This window comes from Eleutherodactylus coqui, chromosome 1 (genome assembly GCF_035609145.1).
Source record: "Eleutherodactylus coqui strain aEleCoq1 chromosome 1, aEleCoq1.hap1, whole genome shotgun sequence".
Taxonomy (NCBI): domain Eukaryota; kingdom Metazoa; phylum Chordata; class Amphibia; order Anura; family Eleutherodactylidae; genus Eleutherodactylus; species Eleutherodactylus coqui.
In genome coordinates, this window is record NC_089837.1 from 520,875,760 (window position 1) to 520,898,405 (window position 22,646).

Here is a 22,646-nt window from a genome sequence, read left to right on the forward strand (position 1 = left end):
TATGGTCACCTAATCGGTTGAAATTCAATTTTGATTATTCCAGTATGTTTAACGAGCTGAAACTATGAGAGAACATTGAGGCGTTCTGTATAGTCTAGTCATGGGCAGGACGGACTTTGGTGTTTTAACCCTTTCCAATCCACTGTCTGATGTCTAAAGACATTCTGCTTGAAGGCTGTACAGCTCTGATGTTTGAAAACGTTCAGCAGGGTATTCTTACTGAAAATTACTAGCTGCTCTGTTGTCGGGGGGCCTCTCCAGCATGTCCAATACCGCAGTACTAGCTCTAGCCAGCAGATGGCACCATTGTATAATGTCAGAAAGAGAAAGTCCCCCTAGGAAACCCTGAATCGAAAATTGGATTGCAAAGGGTTAACTGCAATGATCTTGTGCCTGCGAGTGGTCCAGAATAATTAAGTCTACGTCACAGTGGGCCGTGTAGCCTGCATCACCCAGAGGTCCTGCCTGTCGTGTCTTATCTGCGCTTATGTATGCAATATTATTATTATTTATGGTGATTGTGCAAATTTTTATTAATATAAAATATAATTTCTAAAAACACATTTTGTCCCTTTTAGTGGACTGTATGGACCCCACGTGCTCCGGACGAGGTGTATGCGTACAAGGAGTGTGTCACTGCGCTGTCGGCTGGGGCGGAGCGAGCTGTGAGAATCCCCGCGCTACCTGTTTGGATCAGTGCTCTGGACATGGAACCTTTCAAGCAGATACTGGCGTCTGCACTTGCGACCCCAACTGGACCGGCCACGACTGCTCAATAGGTGCGCTTGGGCTACATTGTCCACTAACCGCTATTACAGGGCATTGTATAACAGTGGTTGGGGGGGTGATCCGAGCATTTCCCCATGTTGTTGAGGACATTGTCTTACATGCCTTTTGACTTAGAGGGAACCTATCGCTAGGCTCATGACGCCCCTACTATGGGCAGTAGCTCAGGGCAGGCACGGACATCGCAGCCATGTATGTTGTATTCTAAAACATGGAGGCATTTCAGATAAACTTTTAAACCAGGGCTTGAGTCAGGGAGTGGAACCTTGCCGGGTTCTCGTCGCCTGGGTTGGCTAGAATCGATTGATGGAACTCTTCCTATACACCAATGCCTGTCCGTCTTAAAGGATCGGGGCTGATGAGGCTCCACCCCTTCAACTCAACCATGAGAATTAAATTGAACACCGATGTGAGCAGAACATGGCGTCTAAAGATGGCAGCGGATATGTCCTCCACAGCGCAGGTGCTACAGGAAGCTATGGGTGTATCTGCGCCTGTGTAGTTAGGACAGCCAGCACCGGCTTTGCAAGCATTGGACCCCGAATTGTACTTTTTGGATGGTACCAATAGACACCTGTGGGGAGGGCTTCTCTGTGCGGGGTAAGAAAACCCATAAAGTGACTTATCACCCTCCATGCCATTAGATGGCAAATCGAAGCATTTTCTAAAAATGATTTTTGCAGAAAGTGGAGAACTTTGCCGGTTTTTAATATTGTTACACTTCAAAAACAGTTACTTTTTCAATTTGTACAGCGACATAGTTGTATGGGCGCTTTTTTTATGGCAGGGTTTGTAATGTTCAATGCAACACAACATATTGGTAACTTTTATTAACCCTTTCTGGAGGGGATGGAAAAAGAAAAGCAATTTGACCATAGTTTTTCATTCCACCCACAATGTTCCGCCGCGCACCGAGCGATGTAAACGACCTCTGACCTTTACCCTGCGGGTCACTGCAACAACCACCATGCAAAATTTATACATTTTTTTTGTTTTATTACTTTTGCACAATAGAAGCTTTTTTTAATGGAAAAAACCATTGTGTTTGCGCCCCCAAGTCCTTAGAGCGATAACATTTTTGTTCTATTAACCCATGGATGGTTTGGGAGCATTTTGGGGTACATACAACTATTTGATCACTTTTTATTCAATTTTTTTTGCAGATGAGATGCCAAAAAATTGGCGCTTCCAACTTTAGTTACTGTATTCTGCTCCGTAAATAAATATAAAGTAATGTGCTAGTTTTATAGAATCAGTTGTTATGGATTTGGCAATACCAAATATATATCTTTTTTTGTTTTTGCTTTTTCCTTTTATGGAAAGAAGTAAAAAACCCATTTTTGTATGTTTTTAAACATATATATATATATTATTTTATTTTATTTTTTTATATTTATTTTGTTTTTTTTAGTCTCACTTTGGGATTTGACCGCTAGGGGGTTACAATCATTAATATAATACACTGCAATACATCTGTCAGCCTAAGGATATGTTCACATTTAGCGGTATTGGTGCGGACTCTCTGGATTCTCTGCAGATGTGAACAGAGCTATTTCCTAACAAGTATCCTATTAAGTCTTGCCTATGCAAGGATCTAGTGAGTGTACAAAGATGGCAGATGTGTTGGCCTTCTTTAGTTCTGCTGCTGCCATGATAACCCATCAGCACCCCATATAGTCACTTGCTGGGTGCTGATAGGGCAACCGCTTAGATGCCGTAGTTGCTTATAACCATGGCATCTAGGGGGTTGAACGGCTCCAATCGGAGTTATTTCTAATTTCTAATGAATCTGCTATTCGATGTCAGTACTGTGACTCGATTGTACTTCCATAGGTAGACAATGGGGCATAAGATCGAGGAGGTTGTAGATCTGGTGATTGGTACCTCACAGGGAAATATCCATTGGCACTATAGACGGGGGATCCATTCCAGATTTTTGCATCTGGACCCAAAAGCTTTAAGTTGCACGTCTCTGCTGCCGGGATCTGCAGAGTTCTAGCATCTAATTGTTCGCAGTTATCCTTACGCCTTTGTGTTTATTCTGCCGCGTTCCACACTGTTTGCAGGCTTGTTGCAATCATTAGCATCCTGACAGCTGTTTTCTTTGCTGACCCAGAAGCCTCCGTTTACCGTACCGTCATCTAAGCAACACTCTTTCCAGTTGACTAAACAGATTTTACATATGATACTGCCTTTTATATAACCGATGATGGATAAACTCCAGCCGCTAGCAGCATGCATGTGCTGGCATTCCCACTGTGTCTCTAATGTATCTTTCTAGACATTGTCATATCTCATTGATCAACCCACACTTGTGATGAAGCAGAGGACCCCTCTGGGGCTTTGAGGGCTCCAAACTTTGCAAATGAAATCTCATGTTAAATTCATGTGACGCCAAAGGACACGGCCGCACAGGCGCACACACCATCCCCGGGTGATATTTACACCTCTTCTTGCCTAAAAGCTTTCATTTGGAGGGTGTGAAGGCGTCTTGTCCTCCAGGAGCCTTACCAGGGCTCCTACTTAATATTCGGGATGAATAAACATAGGCGGGAAGGTCACAGGTCTGTCTTGTATCAAAAATCCTCTATGATGAGGCATAGAAGTTTGAGGAGTTACCAGTGCTTTGTGCTGAGTGCATTACAATGGACTAGATTCAGACCATGTAATACATGAGTATGGTCTGTGACATGAGAGGTGACCGCTGATGGCCAACTTGGAAGAACGAATTTATTAAAAAGCTGTACATTTGGGTCATACTAAGAGATGAACACACCGATCCTGGGCAAGGCTCAGTCTAATCTCCAAACTAACCTTTCGGTATAATCTCTGTTCTGTCTGTATGTGTCCTCCTACGCACAAACTCCATGCACGTGTTGTCCTTGGTTGGATGCAAACCTGTAAAGTAATGGTGCTTACCACTTAACCAGCATGCTAGGGATAGTTAAAGGGAGAGTGCCCATAGAGATGACCTAATTCCCTTCCTACGTCCTTATTCTATGTCTGGTGCTGTATGGTGGCCAAGGGGGCAATAGTGATGAGCCTTTGGGTAGTTATGGGTTCATATCTAACATTCCTGAATGGGAGCCCAGAACCCCATGGGAGGACAATTACAGGTAGACTAAACTCCATGCAGATGTTGCCCTAGGTTGGGATTGCAACTAGGACCCCAGTACTGAAAAGATATCTTGCTTACCACTAAACTACCATGCTAGGGTTAGTTTAAAGAGTTTTCGAATATGTGAGAGAGAGCGCATAATTCCCTTCCTTCTCCCTCATTCTATGTCTGGTGGTCTAGGGCAGGGGTCCCCAACTCCAGTCCTCAGGGACCACCAACAGGTCATGTTTTCAGGATATCCTATAGTAAGAACACCTGTGGCAATGTCTGAGGCACTGACAATAATTACATCACCTGTGCAATACTGAGGAGATCCTGAAAACATGACCTGTTGGTGGTCCCTGAGGACTGGAGTTGGGGAACACTGGTCTAGGGTGATGAAGGGGGAAATCTTGATCATTCTTGATCCCTGGTGGTCTAGGCTGCTTATGGTTTAATATCTAAAATTTCTACATTTTGCGTCCAGGACCCCAACATGGAAAGGCAACCGTGCTGAACACTGAGCCACTGGGCTATGGTTATAATCTCACCAACCGTGCTAAACACTGAGCCACTGGGCTATGGTTATAATATCACCAACCATGCTAAACACTGAGCCACTGGGCTATGGTTATAATATCACCAACCATGCTAAACACTGAGCCACTGGGCTATGGTTATAATCTCACCAACAGTGCTAAACACTGAGCCACTGGGCTAAGGTTATAATCTCACCAACAGTGCTAAGCACTGAGCCACTGGGCTATGGTTATAATCTCACCAACCGTGCTGAACACTGAGCCACTGGGCTATGGTTATAATCTCACCAACCGTGCTAAACACTGAGCCACTGGGCTATGGTTATAATCTCACCAACCGTGCTAAACACTGAGCCACTGGGCTATGGTTATAATCTCGCCAACAGTGCTAAACACTGAGCCACTGGGCTATGGTTATAATATCACCAACAGTCCTAAACACTGAGCCACTGGGCTATGGTTATAATCTCACCAACAGTGCTAAACACTGAGCCACTGGGCTATGGTTATAATCTCACCAACAGTGCTAAGCACTGAGCCACTGGGCTATGGTTATAATCTCACCAACCGTGCTAAACACTGAGCCACTGGGCTATGGTTATAATCTCACCAACAGTGCTAAGCACTGAGCCACTGGGCTATAGTTATAATCTCACCAACAGTGCTAAACACTGAGCCACTGGGCTATGGTTATAATCTCACCAACCGTGCTAAACACTGAGCCACTGGGCTATGGTTATAATCTCACCAACAGTGCTAAACACTGAGCCACTGGGCTAAGGTTATAATCTCACCAACAGTGCTAAACACTGAGCCACTGGGCTATGGTTAGCACTGTGAATGGTTAGAGGGCCACTCTGGTGTTTTTTGTTTTTCTTCTTTTATTATGTAGGCACCCTCCCAGTATGTATGTGAACTAGTATTACCTTTATTGGTTATTCCTTCATGTCTCAATCTCCTAGCCTCTTTCTCCCTAGATGGTCATGTGATCTCATTTCTGGCCAACTCAGATCTACGTGGGGTTATGGATTCATTTTTCTAGTCAGTTTCTCGGTTTGTGTGATGCTGTTAGATGAATCTACCACAGAAACTGCGGAAGGAGATACATTCCTGTCACAGTTACTGGTGATAATTGGAGGCGCCTAACATACAGCTATAATGGAGGAGATCACAGCTCAACCTTCTAACTGTATACTTATGGTCTGTTGCTTATTTAGGTGATTATAGAAGGTATTGATAATTAAACTGTGTCCCCCCCCCCCCTCCTCCCCCAGCAGGCAAAAATTGTAACGCCTTGGCTAATGCTATGCTGGTGCATCATGGGATTGAAAGTTGAAAAGTGAAAGTTAAAAATCTCAGCATCAAGATGGTGCCTGATAAGCAGCAGACAGGAGACTGCACTGTATGGAAGTGGCTGAATACATAGAGGAGACCTCCAGAGTGGGACAAGCATTTTGGGGAGGGCAGCAGGGATAAAAAAAAAATTATTTCGCCGGAGTGGCCCTTTTAAAAGACGTTTTCAAAATGTATTCCCATGGCAGAGATGCCATAATTCCCTACCTTCTTTTTTTTCAATATCTGGTAGTCTTGGGTAAGGAATGGGGCAGCACTAATGTTCATTATTCCTAGAGATCTAACTGTCTGAAGACGGCAGTATTGTTTATTATCCCCGGTGGTCTAGGGTGGATATAGTTTAATTTTTAATATTCGTAGATGCGAACCCACAACCATAACACACAGTCAGGCCACAGTGCTAACCACCGAGCCACCATGCTATAGTGGTTAAAGTGTTTACAAATATATTTGTTCCCATGACCGAGATGGCATAGTTCCCTTCCTTCTCTTTCTTTCCATATCAGGCAGTCTGGGGTGATGAAGGGGGCAGTACTGATGCTCATTATACTGGTTGCCAAGATTGATGTAGAGGATAATGTGGATACCTGGTGGTCTAGGGTTGTTATAGGTTAATGATTAATATCCTTGGATTCGAACTCAGAATTGCTAACTACTAAGCCACCATGCTAGAAAATGTTGAAGGAGGGATTTCCAAGTATATTATTGCCCATGACAGAGATGACAGAATTCCTTTCCTTCTCCCTCATTCTGGTGGTCTGGGTGATGAAGGAGGCAATATTGATTCATTATCCCTGGTGATCCAGGGTGAGTATGGTTTAATATTTACTATTCTTGGACTTGAGCCCAGAACATCAAAACAGCAAGGCAACAGTGTTAACCAATAAGCCACCATTCTATGGTGATCAAAGGGGTTTTTCAAAGTGTGTTTGCTGCTATCAGAGAGATGACATAATGCCCTTTCATCTCTCTCGAGTGTCTAGTAGAGATGAGCGAGTATACTCGCTAAGGCACGTTACTCGAGCGAGTAGTGCCTTAGCTGAGTATCTCCCTGCTCATCTCTAAAGATTCGGGGGGCGAGGAGCGGCGGGGGAGGAACGGAGGGGAGATCTCTCTCCCCCCCGCTCCCCGCCGCAACTCACCTGTCACCCCCGCCGGCCCCCGAATCTTTAAAGACGAGCGGGGAGATACTCGGCTAAGGCACTACTCGCTCGAGGAATGTGCCTTAGCGAGTATACTCGCTCATCTCTAGTGTCTAGTAGTCTGGGATGAGGAAATATTAAATATTGATGTTAATTAGATCTGGTGCTCTAAGTTGGCATAGAAGAAAATATTAATGTTCATTAACCCTGGTGGTCTAGGGTGATGAAGACAATATTGATATTTCTTACCCTTGAAGAGCAAAGGTGGTTATGGATTAACATCCAATATTCCTGGAGGTGCAGGGTGGTTTAGAGCTTTGGTTATACTTTTTTTTTTTCTTGACCAGCTCTGAAAGGTTTCCAAGCACTAGGATCATGCCTACTCCCCAAAGTCTGCCCATACAAAGTAAGGGTCTCCATGCAGCGTTCCACCGAAAATGGCGGTATCCATAAGGATTAGTTATATCTGCACTTGAGGAGTAACCTTTATTGACTCACACTTGAGAACCCCTTTAAGTTTTCTTCCTGGAGTAAGACATCGGCCTCCATTCTGCGTCTGCAGGTTACGTGCTACACCAGGTTGTATTGTACACCAAGTTTGGGGTCTTAGTGGTCGCACTTCCAATAACGGTCTATAAGATGGCTAATTCACGTCTATAGAATAGTAACAGATGGCCGGTAACATCAGCGTACAGGACAAATGGATTGTGTAAAGCCTACACAGCGAAAGTCCCATCTGCGTGCCGAGGACGCCTTCCTACAGAGGAGGATTCTGTTAGCGGAGAGAGCCTGAAGTTGGTGAAGCAAATCGCAACTACAGATGTTCCAAATGGCAAGAAATCCCTTTCAGAATTTTTAAACTTTGTTGTTTTTTTTAATTCACGTAAGCCAAAAGTTATAGTTTCCATGTCCACATTGGGGGGTTTCCCATAAGGACCCCACGTAGCCTGGATTTTTTGAATTTGCCCTTAAAATAAATGTAATGTTTTTAGATCCCAATGTTTGCTGAATGGTTACAATATTAGAGCCCCGGCCGTCTCATGATTGGATCCTCCCTGTATGAAAATTATAGCCGTGACCCCGGAGTGCGGCATAAAATCACGTGGCACGTTTTCTGTGGATCAGTTTCAGTGTAAATCCACATTACATGAGAAAATCCAGTGATCCGAGTGACTTTCAACGAGGCCGGGTCATCCGTGCCGGACTAACCGTGGCCGGAATACCAAGGCAACCGCATGGGGTTTTCTTGTGCAGCAGCGTGGAGAAGATACAGAGAATGGCATGTTTAAGGAAAACAACATGCCGGAAACAGGATCCTATGGACTGAAACAACTCGTCTCTGAAAGGGGTCAGAGGAGGATGTCAGGAATCGTTCTGACCAACAGGCTCTGCACAGTCAGGAGCAGCCGAATACAATGCTGGGGCTCCAACTAATGTCTCCAAACACACAACTCGCCGTTCCTTAGCATCGATGGACTATAACAGCAGATGACCAGTTCCAGCGTAATTGTGTCTGACGAACAGAAACACAAAACTCGAGTGGGTAGAAGAGCGCAAAACTGTATTGAGCAGCATCAGATGAAACCAGATTTCTGTTTCTCCGTGCTGATGGGAGGTCAGAATTTGGCACAAGCAGCATGAATCGCTGACCCCTTCCTGTCAGCTGATCAGAACATGTCAGCACTGCCATTTAATCTGCGGCAACTAGAAGAAGCTTCCTGTCCGCAGGGGCCGATATTCCTGCAGAACCATTTCATCACCCAGTGGGATCTAAGCCACAATGAATTGATGCGGTTCTGAAAGGCAAAGGAGATCGAACGCGCTACTAGATGGGGGGGGGGGGGGGCTCTAATAAAGGGGCCTCTGAGTGTATTTGCTTAAATACAGTACAATGCGATGTATAGTAAAATACTTTTTTTTTTTTTTCTCCTTTAACCAAGCAGTCGGCCATGACCCAAGTCGGATGCAAAGAAGTTGTGTAGTATTCACTTCAGTTTGCCACCTTTCCACTTGTTGGTATACTCCTACTGCACAATGGTCGAGCAACAACAGCACAGCTCCCCCTCTATTAGCAAAAATTGGCTTTTACTGCCCAACTCTCCCTAATGGAGAGCTCTGGGCCCACGCTGACTAAGAGAACCCTTCATTTTGGCCATGAAGCTTAATAGTCTACAATTCGGGGTCTGTGAGGGCCAGTTTTTTACCCCGAGGCCAGTCCAAATACCGCATTGCAATACAGTGGCAACCACTGCACATGCCGTGTACGGTGCCCTCTGCCAACCTAGACTTTACCGCACCAGAACGGCAGCTAAGCGCTCTCGGAAACCCTCTAAGGATGGGCTCACTACAAACCTTGCCTATCAGGATGGGCACTCTTTCTCTTTATGGAAAGCAACAAGTTGATGTAAGGAGGCTTCTAGGCCATGCAATGCTCCTCTAGGAAATTTGGTATGCAAATTAAAGAGACCGCCTTACTACAGAGGAGAAAGCTGTTGGCATTTACAAAAAGGAGAGAAATTCTGCATTTGGTGAAGCAAGTTCATCAATTTGTGCTGCAGAAGCATTTGCATACCAACTTATGTACACAACTATCTTTTACTTAAGGGGGTTGTCCATTTTCAAACTATTAATGGCCTTCCCACAGAATAATCAATTGCAGATTAATTGGGGCCTGCCTCTCAAGCCCCCCATAGATCAACTGTTCACCAGTTTGGTGTGCTGATGCGCAGTGCTAATTTCTGCAGGAAGCAAACTGCTCCATTTCTACTGCAGTGGACAGGCTTGGTATTGCCAGCCATTCACTTTAATGGAAAATGTGTCTGTAATATAAAGCCTGGCCACTGCAGTTAGAATAGCGCTATCGGCTTCCTGCAGAAATCAGCTGTGCACACATGCACATTGGCCTGGTGAACCGCTGATTGGTAGGTGGCCCCCCGCTGACCTACTATTGATGACCTATCCTAAATATAGGCCATTCATACTTTACAACTGGACATCCCTGCTTAAAAAGATGATTCTGAATTGGCTTATATCTTTAGCCATGTTATAGGAAAACATCCAATAGTTGGCGCTACAAAGGCATTTTCTTATCGAATTTCCCAGAGGAGCACTACATAGCCTATGTCTCCATATGCCTACTTCATGCTCTCCACAAGCAGAAATGGCCCCACACCTAGCCAACCAGATCCTTACTGTGCAGTCATGAGGAGTAAGAAGAACCCAACAGCCCACTGTACACTGGTACATGTTTTCCTTATGGAGAAAATTCTGGTTTGGCTTATCCTCTGTCATGTTGCAAGGTGGTTAGAAGGTTGGCCATTGGCTTCTAGGGAAGTCCTCTTCCAATGGGTGGTGCTGTAGGCATTGTGAAATAGTGTATGCATGCCTAAAAAGTAGGAAGGCGCTTTGTAGATAATTTGCATAAAACATTGCCCAAAGCTAGGGCCTAACAGAGAGATGATGAGCACCAAAGTTAAAACAACCTGCCCAGGCCGTCTTCTGGCAGACTTACCCCTCAAGGGACCTTAGTTTTAGCCTTTTCCGTAATCTTCTACAGTTGCGGGGTTTTCATAGCCTTCTCACAGGTCAAATGTGCAATCTTTGACTGTAACGGCAAAAATGAGGCCCCGTCCTGGATGCTTATAAAAGCTGCAAACCTCTTTCACAGGCCGAGCTTCCTCCTCGCTGTATTGGCCCCTTGTGGTAACTGCCAAAGGACAAGTGCTGTTTTCAGATCTTGATATGGAGGAAGGTCAAAAGGCAATCACAGCCCCTGGCAACAAATCTCCTTCACGGGAGCCATCTCTTTACATGTGTAAACTTGGACATCTATTCATGGGGAGGCTTTTTTTAGTGCTTAATGAGTATTGTCTTATAGATTTAGGAAAACAGGAAGACAAGAAGGGATTATAGTTTATGGAATACATGAAAGTGGGTTTGAAACACAGAGGATGAGAAAGTTCTTTCTCATTCATTATGCAGTGAGGATAATTGATAAAATATGGAATATCTGCTACATGCTTAGCAGTATATCAGTCAAAACACGCATTGCTTAGAGATTTGTAATTTCACATTGCAGCCATCATATTACTATAATATAACTACTATAATACTGCCCCCTATGTACAAGAATATAATATAATACTGGCCCCTATGTACAAGAATATAACTGCTATAATACTGCCCTCTATGTACAAGAATATAACTACTATAATACTGCCCCCTATGTACAAGAATATAACTACTATAATACTGCCCCCTATGTACAAGAATATAACTACTATAATACTGCCTCCTATGTACTAGAATATAACTACTATAATACTGCTCCTATGTACAAGAATATAACTACTATAATACTGCCCTCTATGTACAAGAATATAACTACTATAATACTACCCCCTATGTACAAGAATATAACTACTATAATACTGCTCCTATGTACAAGAATATAACTACTATAATACTGCCTCCTATGTACAAGAATATAACTACTATAATACTGTCCCCCTATGTACAAGAATATAACTACTATAATACTGACCCCCTATGTACTAGAATATAACTACTATAATACTGACCCCCTATGTACTAGAATATAACTACTATAATACTGCCCCTATGTACAAGAATATAACTACTATAATACTGCCCCTATGTACAAGAATATAACTACTATAATACTGCCCCTATGTACAAGAATATAACTACTATAATACTGCCCCTATGTACAAGAATATAACTACTATAATACTACCCCCTATGTACAAGAATATAACTACTATAATACTGCTCCTATGTACAAGAATATAACTACTATAATACTGCCTCCTATGTACAAGAATATAACTACTATAATACTGCCCCCTATGTACAAGAATATAACTACTATAATACTGACCCCCTATGTACTAGAATATAACTACTATAATACTGCCCCTATGTACAAGAATATAACTACTATAATACTGCCCCTATGTACAAGAATATAACTACTATAATACTGCCCTCTATGTACAAGAATATAACTACTATAATACTACCCCCTATGTACAAGAATATAACTACTATAATACTGCTCCTATGTACAAGAATATAACTACTATAATACTGCTCCTATGTACAAGAATATAACTACTATAATACTGCCTCCTATGTACAAGAATATAACTACTATAATACTGTCCCCTTATGTACAAGAATATAACTACTATAATACTGACCCCCTATGTACTAAAATATAACTACTATAATACTGCCCCTATGTACAAGAATATAACTACTATAATACTTCCCCTATGTACAAGAATATAACTACTATAATACTGCCCCCTATGTACAAGAATATAACTACTATAATACTGCCCCCCTATGTACAAGAATATAACTACTATAATACTGCCCACCATGTACAAGAATATAACTACTATAATACTGCCTCCTATGTACAAGAATATAACTACTATAATACTGTCCCCTTATGTACAAGAATATAACTACTATAATACTGACCCCCTATGTACTAAAATATAACTACTATAATACTGCCCCTATGTACAAGAATATAACTACTATAATACTTCCCCTATGTACAAGAATATAACTACTATAATACTGCCCCCTATGTACAAGAATATAACTACTATAATACTGCCCCCTATGTACAAGAGTATAACTACTATAATACTGTCCCCCTATGTACAAGAATATAACTACTATAATACTGACCCCCTATGTACTAGAATATAACTACTATAATACTGCCTCCTATGTACAAGAATATAACTACTGTAATACTGCCCCCTATGTACAAGAATATAACTACTATAATACTGCCCCCTATGTACAAGAATATAACTACTATAATACTGCTCCCTATGTACAAGAATATATCTACTATAATACTGCCTCCTATGTACAAGAATATAACTACTATAATACTGCCCCCTATGTACAAGAATACAACTGCTATAATACTGCCTCCTATGTACAAGAATATAACTACTATAATACTGCCCCTATGCACAAGAATATAACTACTATAATACGGCCCCCTATGTACAAGAATATAACTACTATAATACTGCCCTCTATGTACAAGAATATAACTACTATAATACTACCCCCTATGTACAAGAATATAACTACTATAATACTGCTCCTATGTACAAGAATATAACTACTATAATACTGCTCCTATGTACAAGAATATAACTACTATAATACTGCCTCCTATGTACAAGAATATAACTACTATAATACTGTCCCCTTATGTACAAGAATATAACTACTATAATACTGACCCCCTATGTACTAGAATATAACTACTATAATACTGCCCCTATGTACAAGAATATAACTACTATAATACTTCCCCTATGTACAAGAATATAACTACTATAATACTGCCCCCTATGTACAAGAATATAACTACTATAATACTGCCCCCCTATGTACAAGAATATAACTACTATAATACTGCCCACCATGTACAAGAATATAACTACTATAATACTGCCTCCTATGTACTAGAATATAACTACTATAATACTGACCCCCTATGTACTAGAATATAACTACTATAATACTGCCCCTATGTACAAGAATATAACTACTATAATACTTCCCCTATGTACAAGAATATAACTACTATAATACTGCCCCCTATGTACAAGAATATAACTACTATAATACTGCCCCCTATGTACAAGAGTATAACTACTATAATACTGTCCCCCTATGTACAAGAATATAACTACTATAATATTGACCCCCTATGTACTAGAATATAACTACTATAATACTGCCTCCTATGTACAAGAATATAACTACTGTAATACTGCCCCCTATGTACAAGAATATAACTACTATAATACTGCCCCCTATGTACAAGAATATAACTACTATAATACTGCTCCCTATGTACAAGAATATATCTACTATAATACTGCCTCCTATGTACAAGAATATAACTACTATAATACTGCCCCCTATGTACAAGAATACAACTGCTATAATACTGCCTCCTATGTACAAGAATATAACTACTATAATACTGTCCACTATGCACAAGAATATAACTACTATAATACTGCCCCTATGCACAAGAATATAACTACTATAATACGGCCCCCTATGTACAAGAATATAACTACTATAATACTGCCCTCTATGTACAAGAATATAACTACTATAATACTACCCCCTATGTACAAGAATATAACTACTATAATACTGCTCCTATGTACAAGAATATAACTACTATAATACTGCTCCTATGTACAAGAATATAACTACTATAATACTGCCTCCTATGTACAAGAATATAACTACTATAATACTGTCCCCTTATGTACAAGAATATAACTACTATAATACTGACCCCCTATGTACTAGAATATAACTACTATAATACTGCCCCTATGTACAAGAATATAACTACTATAATACTTCCCCTATGTACAAGAATATAACTACTATAATACTGCCCCCTATGTACAAGAATATAACTACTATAATACTGCCCCCTATGTACAAGAATATAACTACTATAATACTGACCCCCTATGTACTAAAATATAACTACTATAATACTGCCCCCCTATGTACAAGAATATAACTACTATAATACTGTCCCCTTATGTACAAGAATATAACTACTATAATACTGACCCCCTATGTACTAAAATATAACTACTATAATACTGCCCCTATGTACAAGAATATAACTACTATAATACTTCCCCTATGTACAAGAATATAACTACTATAATACTGCCCCCTATGTACAAGAATATAACTACTATAATACTGCCCCCCTATGTACAAGAATATAACTACTATAATACTGCCCACCATGTACAAGAATATAACTACTATAATACTGCCTCCTATGTACTAGAATATAACTACTATAATACTGACCCCCTATGTACTAGAATATAACTACTATAATACTGCCCCTATGTACAAGAATATAACTACTATAATACTTCCCCTATGTACAAGAATATAACTACTATAATACTGCCCCCTATGTACAAGAATATAACTACTATAATACTGCCCCCTATGTACAAGAGTATAACTACTATAATACTGTCCCCCTATGTACAAGAATATAACTACTATAATACTGACCCCCTATGTACTAGAATATAACTACTATAATACTGCCTCCTATGTACAAGAATATAACTACTGTAATACTGCCCCCTATGTACAAGAATATAACTACTATAATACTGCCCCCTATGTACAAGAATATAACTACTATAATACTGCTCCCTATGTACAAGAATATATCTACTATAATACTGCCTCCTATGTACAAGAATATAACTACTATAATACTGCCCCCTATGTACAAGAATACAACTGCTATAATACTGCCTCCTATGTACAAGAATATAACTACTATAATACTGCCCCTATGCACAAGAATATAACTACTATAATACGGCCCCCTATGTACAAGAATATAACTACTATAATACTGCCCTCTATGTACAAGAATATAACTACTATAATACTACCCCCTATGTACAAGAATATAACTACTATAATACTGCTCCTATGTACAAGAATATAACTACTATAATACTGCTCCTATGTACAAGAATATAACTACTATAATACTGCCTCCTATGTACAAGAATATAACTACTATAATACTGTCCCCTTATGTACAAGAATATAACTACTATAATACTGACCCCCTATGTACTAGAATATAACTACTATAATACTGCCCCTATGTACAAGAATATAACTACTATAATACTTCCCCTATGTACAAGAATATAACTACTATAATACTGCCCCCTATGTACAAGAATATAACTACTATAATACTGCCCCCCTATGTACAAGAATATAACTACTATAATACTGCCCACCATGTACAAGAATATAACTACTATAATACTGCCTCCTATGTACTAGAATATAACTACTATAATACTGACCCCCTATGTACTAGAATATAACTACTATAATACTGCCCCTATGTACAAGAATATAACTACTATAATACTTCCCCTATGTACAAGAATATAACTACTATAATACTGCCCCCTATGTACAAGAATATAACTACTATAATACTGCCCCCTATGTACAAGAGTATAACTACTATAATACTGTCCCCCTATGTACAAGAATATAACTACTATAATATTGACCCCCTATGTACTAGAATATAACTACTATAATACTGCCTCCTATGTACAAGAATATAACTACTGTAATACTGCCCCCTATGTACAAGAATATAACTACTATAATACTGCCCCCTATGTACAAGAATATAACTACTATAATACTGCTCCCTATGTACAAGAATATATCTACTATAATACTGCCTCCTATGTACAAGAATATAACTACTATAATACTGCCCCCTATGTACAAGAATACAACTGCTATAATACTGCCTCCTATGTACAAGAATATAACTACTATAATACTGTCCACTATGCACAAGAATATAACTACTATAATACTGCCCCTATGCACAAGAATATAACTACTATAATACGGCCCCCTATGTACAAGAATATAACTACTATAATACTGCCCTCTATGTACAAGAATATAACTACTATAATACTACCCCCTATGTACAAGAATATAACTACTATAATACTGCTCCTATGTACAAGAATATAACTACTATAATACTGCTCCTATGTACAAGAATATAACTACTATAATACTGCCTCCTATGTACAAGAATATAACTACTATAATACTGTCCCCTTATGTACAAGAATATAACTACTATAATACTGACCCCCTATGTACTAGAATATAACTACTATAATACTGCCCCTATGTACAAGAATATAACTACTATAATACTTCCCCTATGTACAAGAATATAACTACTATAATACTGCCCCCTATGTACAAGAATATAACTACTATAATACTGCCCCCCTATGTACAAGAATATAACTACTATAATACTGCCCACCATGTACAAGAATATAACTACTATAATACTGCCTCCTATGTACTAGAATATAACTACTATAATACTGACCCCCTATGTACTAGAATATAACTACTATAATACTGCCCCTATGTACAAGAATATAACTACTATAATACTTCCCCTATGTACAAGAATATAACTACTATAATACTGCCCCCTATGTACAAGAATATAACTACTATAATACTGCCCCCTATGTACAAGAGTATAACTACTATAATACTGTCCCCCTATGTACAAGAATATAACTACTATAATACTGACCCCCTATGTACTAGAATATAACTACTATAATACTGCCTCCTATGTACAAGAATATAACTACTGTAATACTGCCCCCTATGTACAAGAATATAACTACTATAATACTGCCCCCTATGTACAAGAATATAACTACTATAATACTGCTCCCTATGTACAAGAATATATCTACTATAATACTGCCTCCTATGTACAAGAATATAACTACTATAATACTGCCCCCTATGTACAAGAATACAACTGCTATAATACTGCCTCCTATGTACAAGAATATAACTACTATAATACTGCCCCTATGCACAAGAATATAACTACTATAATACTGCATCCTATGTACAAGAATATAACTACTATAATACTGCCTCCTATGTACAAGAATATAACTACTATAATGCTGCCCCCTATGTACAAGAATTTAACTACTATAATACTGCTTCTATGTACAAGGATATAACTACTATAATAACTCCTATATGTACAAGAATATAACTACTATAATACTGCTCCTATGTACAAGAATATAACTACTATAATACTGCCTCCTATGTACAAGAATATAACTACTATAATACTGCCCCCTATGTACAAGAATATAACTACTATAATACTGCCCCTATGTACAAGAATATAACTACTATAATACTGCTCCTATGTACAAGAATATAACTACTATAATACTGCCTCCTATGTACAAGAATATAACTACTATAATACTGCCCCCTATGTACAAGGATATAACTACTATAATAACTCCTATATGTACATACTGCTTTTATTACTGATGGCTGGCGGTTTTATTGACCCTGCTTTCAGCCAGCAGTCATACAGTTCGCAGCATGGGGCATGATGGGTACAAGGAGTTAAGCAAACTGTATTTAGCAAATGAAGTTTGGCTCTTAAGAACTTATTGTCTGTTATCTCATTATCTCTCCCAGTCCCTCTAGACACTTTGTAAACTAATCAGGTCAGCACTAATAAGGCAGAATTGAATCTCCTCAGATAGAAGCTCGGGATAAAGTTTCAATTTCAGTTCAGTTTAAATGCAATTTGTATTTTTTCTTCTAACTTTGGAGAATTTTAAACAAAGTCAACGAATTATCTCCAAGTGTCATTGAGGTGTTGCTTCTGTCCGCTAGTGGTCTTTGACTTTTAATGTGGGTGATGCAATGTACAGAGATGTCTGCTTCCTGCAGTAAAATAACTAGCAGTGGGACAACCCTTTTAATAAAGGTTTTCTGGTTCTAGAAAAAAACTATATAATAGGCAGGGATTTTGCTAGAGGTGGTACAACAGGGTACTAGAGCCTCCATGCCCCTCGTATCACACCTTGTATCCAAGCTAGAGGCGGTACAACAGGGTACTAGAGCCTCCATGTCCACCCATATCACATCTTGTATCCAAGCTAGAGGCGGTACAACAGGGTACTAGAGTCTCCATGTCAGCCCGTATCACGTCTTGTATCCAAGCTAGAGGTGGTACAACAGGGTACTAGAGCCTCCATGCCCACCCGTATCACATCTTGTATCCAAACTAGAGGCGGTACAACAGGGTACTAGAGCCTCCATGCCCGCCCGTATCACATCCTGTATCCAAGCTAGAGGCAGTACAACAGGGTACTAGAGCCTCCATGCCTGCTTGTATCCAAGCTAGAGGCGGTATAAAAGGGTACTAGAGCCTCCATGCCCACCCGTATCACATCTTGTATCCAAACTAGAGGCGGTACAACAGGGTACTAGAGCCTCCATGCCCGCCCGTATCACATCCTGTATCCAAGCTAGAGGCAGTACAACAGGGTACTAGAGCCTCCATGCCTGCTTGTATCCAAGCTAGAGGCGGTATAAAAGGGTACTAGAGCCTCCATGCCCCCCCGTATCACACCTTGTATCCAAGCTAGAGGCGGTTCAACAGGATACTAGAGCCTCCATGCCCACCTGTATCACATCTTGTATCCAAACTAGAGGCGGTACAACAGGGCACTAGGGCCTCCCTACAAGGGGTCGGTTCTCCACAATAAATGACCCTTTTGCTCTGATATAATCACACAGAGGAAGCTTCATCCATCTGACATCTTCTGAGGGAGGAGGTTACTTATTTTGTTTTGATTCACACCATAATCCATAATGTGTGAACGCACCCTGAAAAGTTTTCACCTTTCTGACTTTGCTGCTCTTTCTATTTCATGGATCTCCTGACACTTTTCCTACTTGTTTGTTTCTATAGACTCAATGCTTCACATAATCATGGCAGCCAATTGCAGTCTGTTAAGGGTTGAGGATCTGTGCGGCAGCCTTAAAGGGGTTTTCCAGGACTGCAGTATCGATGACCTATCCTCAGAGAAGGTCATCAATCATTGACGGATGGGGGTCTTTCACTCAGGATCCCTGCTGAGTGAAGTGGCAGTGTGTTCGGGTGAGCAATGCTGTCACTTCCGCCGCCCTTGTATGGTGGAGGTGCCTGGTACTGCAGCTCAATCCCATTCAATTGAATGGGGCTGAGCTGTTTTCCGGCCGTGTGAAGAATGACCAGGATGCCACATGCCTGAGAAGCGGCCTCAGTGCTTATCTGATCGACAGAGGTTCTGGGAACCCCTTTATTGTTGCAATTACATGAGCGCTAGTGGTTTCCGCTCGTCCCTGCGCCTCCCTTACAACTGCCAAGCTGAACCTGCAAGTATAGCTGCAGCCCAGCAATTAACATTATTACCCAAGTGTTAACGGGGCACATGTGATAGATACAACCTAAAACAGCATTTTTATTAATTTATTTTTTTTACTTTTTAGTGATTTATTTTTTCAGCTTTTTTAACCTTTTTTTTCTCATTTTTTTATTAGCATTTTTTTTTCTTCCCTACATTTATATTTCTCATTCTACTGAGTAAAAATAAACGTTCACGAACGAAACAATCTCTACCGAGACCATCTACTATAGGGGGAAAAGGAAACTGCCAAAATTAATGAAATTCCATCAGGATGGCAGGTTAACAAGCGGCGCCGCAGACTGGTAGCACTCGGCTGCATTATCAGTCATTTATTCCTGCATTGTTTTCACACTTAACCAGTTTTTAATTAAATATGACTTCTGTAACGTTCTGCGGAAGAGGTTTCGCCGGCCCCTCCTCCCCCATACATGGCCCCCTTGGATTTGCCTGGCACAAAAGCTTTTACGAAGACAGAATGAGACAACAAATAGGCGAATCAATCATGGGAGACCTTCAGCATCTCCGTCCGTCCGCGCTCTCCTCGCCCTTCTCTTTTTTTGTAATCTGCTTATAAGATTCTTATTGTCAGGAAGGATTACTGAGACACTGGAATCATTCTTTCCTTTTTTTCCCCTTCGGACAATGGCGAGGTATCCAGCTGGAACGCTCTTTGATGTCCCCGTCAACCTGTCATGGGGGCAGTCATTTTTCTGGTGGTCGGATGGGTTAAATGGGTAAACGGGTCCGGTGTTTCAGGTGGGTTCACACAGAGCAGATTTGGTGCAAAAATTCTGCAGCGGAAAATGGGCAAACAAATCTGTGTCAAAATCGGCTCCATCATAGTAACATAGTAAGTAAGGCCGAATGAAGACAATGTCCATCTAGTTCAGCCTGTTTATCCTCCTATGTTGTTGATCCAGAGGAAGGCAAAAAACCCCAAGAGGCAGGAGCCAATTAGCCCATTTGGGGATAAAATTCCTTCCCGACTCCCTAATGGCAATCAGACTGTTCCCTGGATCAACCCCTAATGGTTCCTACCTGCCTGTATACCCGGATTAACAATTAGCCTAAGATTTATATCCTGCAATATCCTTCCTCTCCAGAAAGACATCAAGTCCCCTCTTAAACTTCTCTATGGATTTTGCCATCACCATGTCCTCAGGCAGAGAGTTCCACAGTCTCACTGCTCTTACAGTAAAGAACCCTTTTCTGTGTTGGTGATGAAACCTGCTTTCTTCTAGACATAGCGGATGCCCTCTTGTTACCGTCGCAGTCCTGGGTGTAAACAGATCTTGGGAGAGGTCCTTGTATCGTCCCCTCATGTACTTATACATAGTTATTTGATCACCCCTTAGCCATCACTCCCAATTTTGGTGCCTCTCTGATTATTCCACTCCTCTCATTCCATGTATTCGTTTAGTTGCCCTTCTTTGAACCAGGTGCAGCGGGGTGCATTTCTTCAGTTGAAAGGGTGGAATCTAGATCCACGTCAAAATCTGTCACGTCTGAACACACCGGAAAGGGGTTTCCTGGAGCTAAAATATTCATGACCCCACCTATCCGATATTGATGAGCCATGAGGATTGGTCATGAATATCTTAATCCCTGAAAACCTCTTGATCCCAAAGACCCTGTTCACACTGCGCAATGTTGTAGAGGATCTGGGTGCAAAGTCCACCCTGAAATCTGCTCTATACTAGTATTCTAGTGAAGTCTGTGAAATCAATCGCTGAACTGTCTAATGACAACACTCTGCACTGATGCAGATGGCCTAATGCTGCTGCTGTGAGAAAACACACCAGACGTTTGCAGGATGAATGAAGGGAAATACCAGCTGAAGTGTATCCGATGTTAGGAGTCTGCCACATAGAGCATCCAATGTCATTAGGGCTAAAGGAGCCCCACTAAGCATTAACATATGCAAATAAGTACTACTTTAGGTTCTTGCTCAGGGGTCCAATTACTTCTGGTGGGATAGTATACAATTAATAGTCCAGTTATGTAATGCACGGTTGGGTGGGGTCCTCCAGAGATGGAGACCCTCTTTGCAGTTGCTGTTTCTACTAGCTATTAGATGAACATGATTAGGATTGGGGCCTCCTAGTTCTCAAATCTACAAAATATTGGTAAGTGTCCGCTGTGTTCCCCTCATGTCAGTACAGTCGGCTCTTCACTGTGATGACCCATCCGGGCAGCTCCACGGATCTTGGCTAGCTGCGCCAGTGTGAATGACATTGGGGGACATAGTGGGGTTCCCAATTATTGGTTCTATTGGGTTACAATCCCCCCTGGTATTTTCGGCTCTGGGTAGTGTGCGCCCCTCTGTCCAGGCCCCCTTAGCCCTGGTTATAGCTCCAGCACTCTCCTGTATATTCCTCGCCTCTTCTAGTCTCTCGTGAAGTGTTGTTCTTCATCTTATTTCTGTCCTTTTGAAGTATTTTTCTGCCTCCAGCGCCAGAAAACCAATTTTTGTTTTCGGGACCAACAGCTTTTGTCATCCATCGATCGTTTCTGTCTGTACAGAAAGCAAAGCGGCTCAACATCATGTCAGCTTTTATGACACTGTGATTGCAAGCTCTTGGGAGCAGGGAGGCAGAGGTGACCCACTCTGCTGCTACTAGTAATGCTGCTCCATGTTATTTAATGGGCAGTGGTTGGAGAATGTGATTCCATTAAGGTACAATGTCCTAATGAGAAAGAAAGAGGCTTCGATGATTTTGCTAATAGGAGCAGCCTGCCTGCAGCACAGAGTATTTCAGCAGTGCCCCCACTA

At 40.9% G+C, this 22,646-nt stretch overlaps 1 protein-coding gene across 2 annotated transcripts in view; it reads left to right on the forward strand.

Annotated features, from left to right (window-relative positions):
- LOC136588774 (teneurin-4) overlaps positions 1–22,646 on the forward strand; it is a 294,083-nt gene that overhangs the window by 172,881 nt on the left and 98,556 nt on the right. For both annotated transcript variants that reach the window (XM_066588238.1, XM_066588231.1), the window contains one exon: positions 579–779. In XM_066588238.1, coding sequence (XP_066444335.1) covers positions 579–779 — 201 coding nt within the window. The remainder of the gene's footprint in view (positions 1–578; positions 780–22,646) is intronic.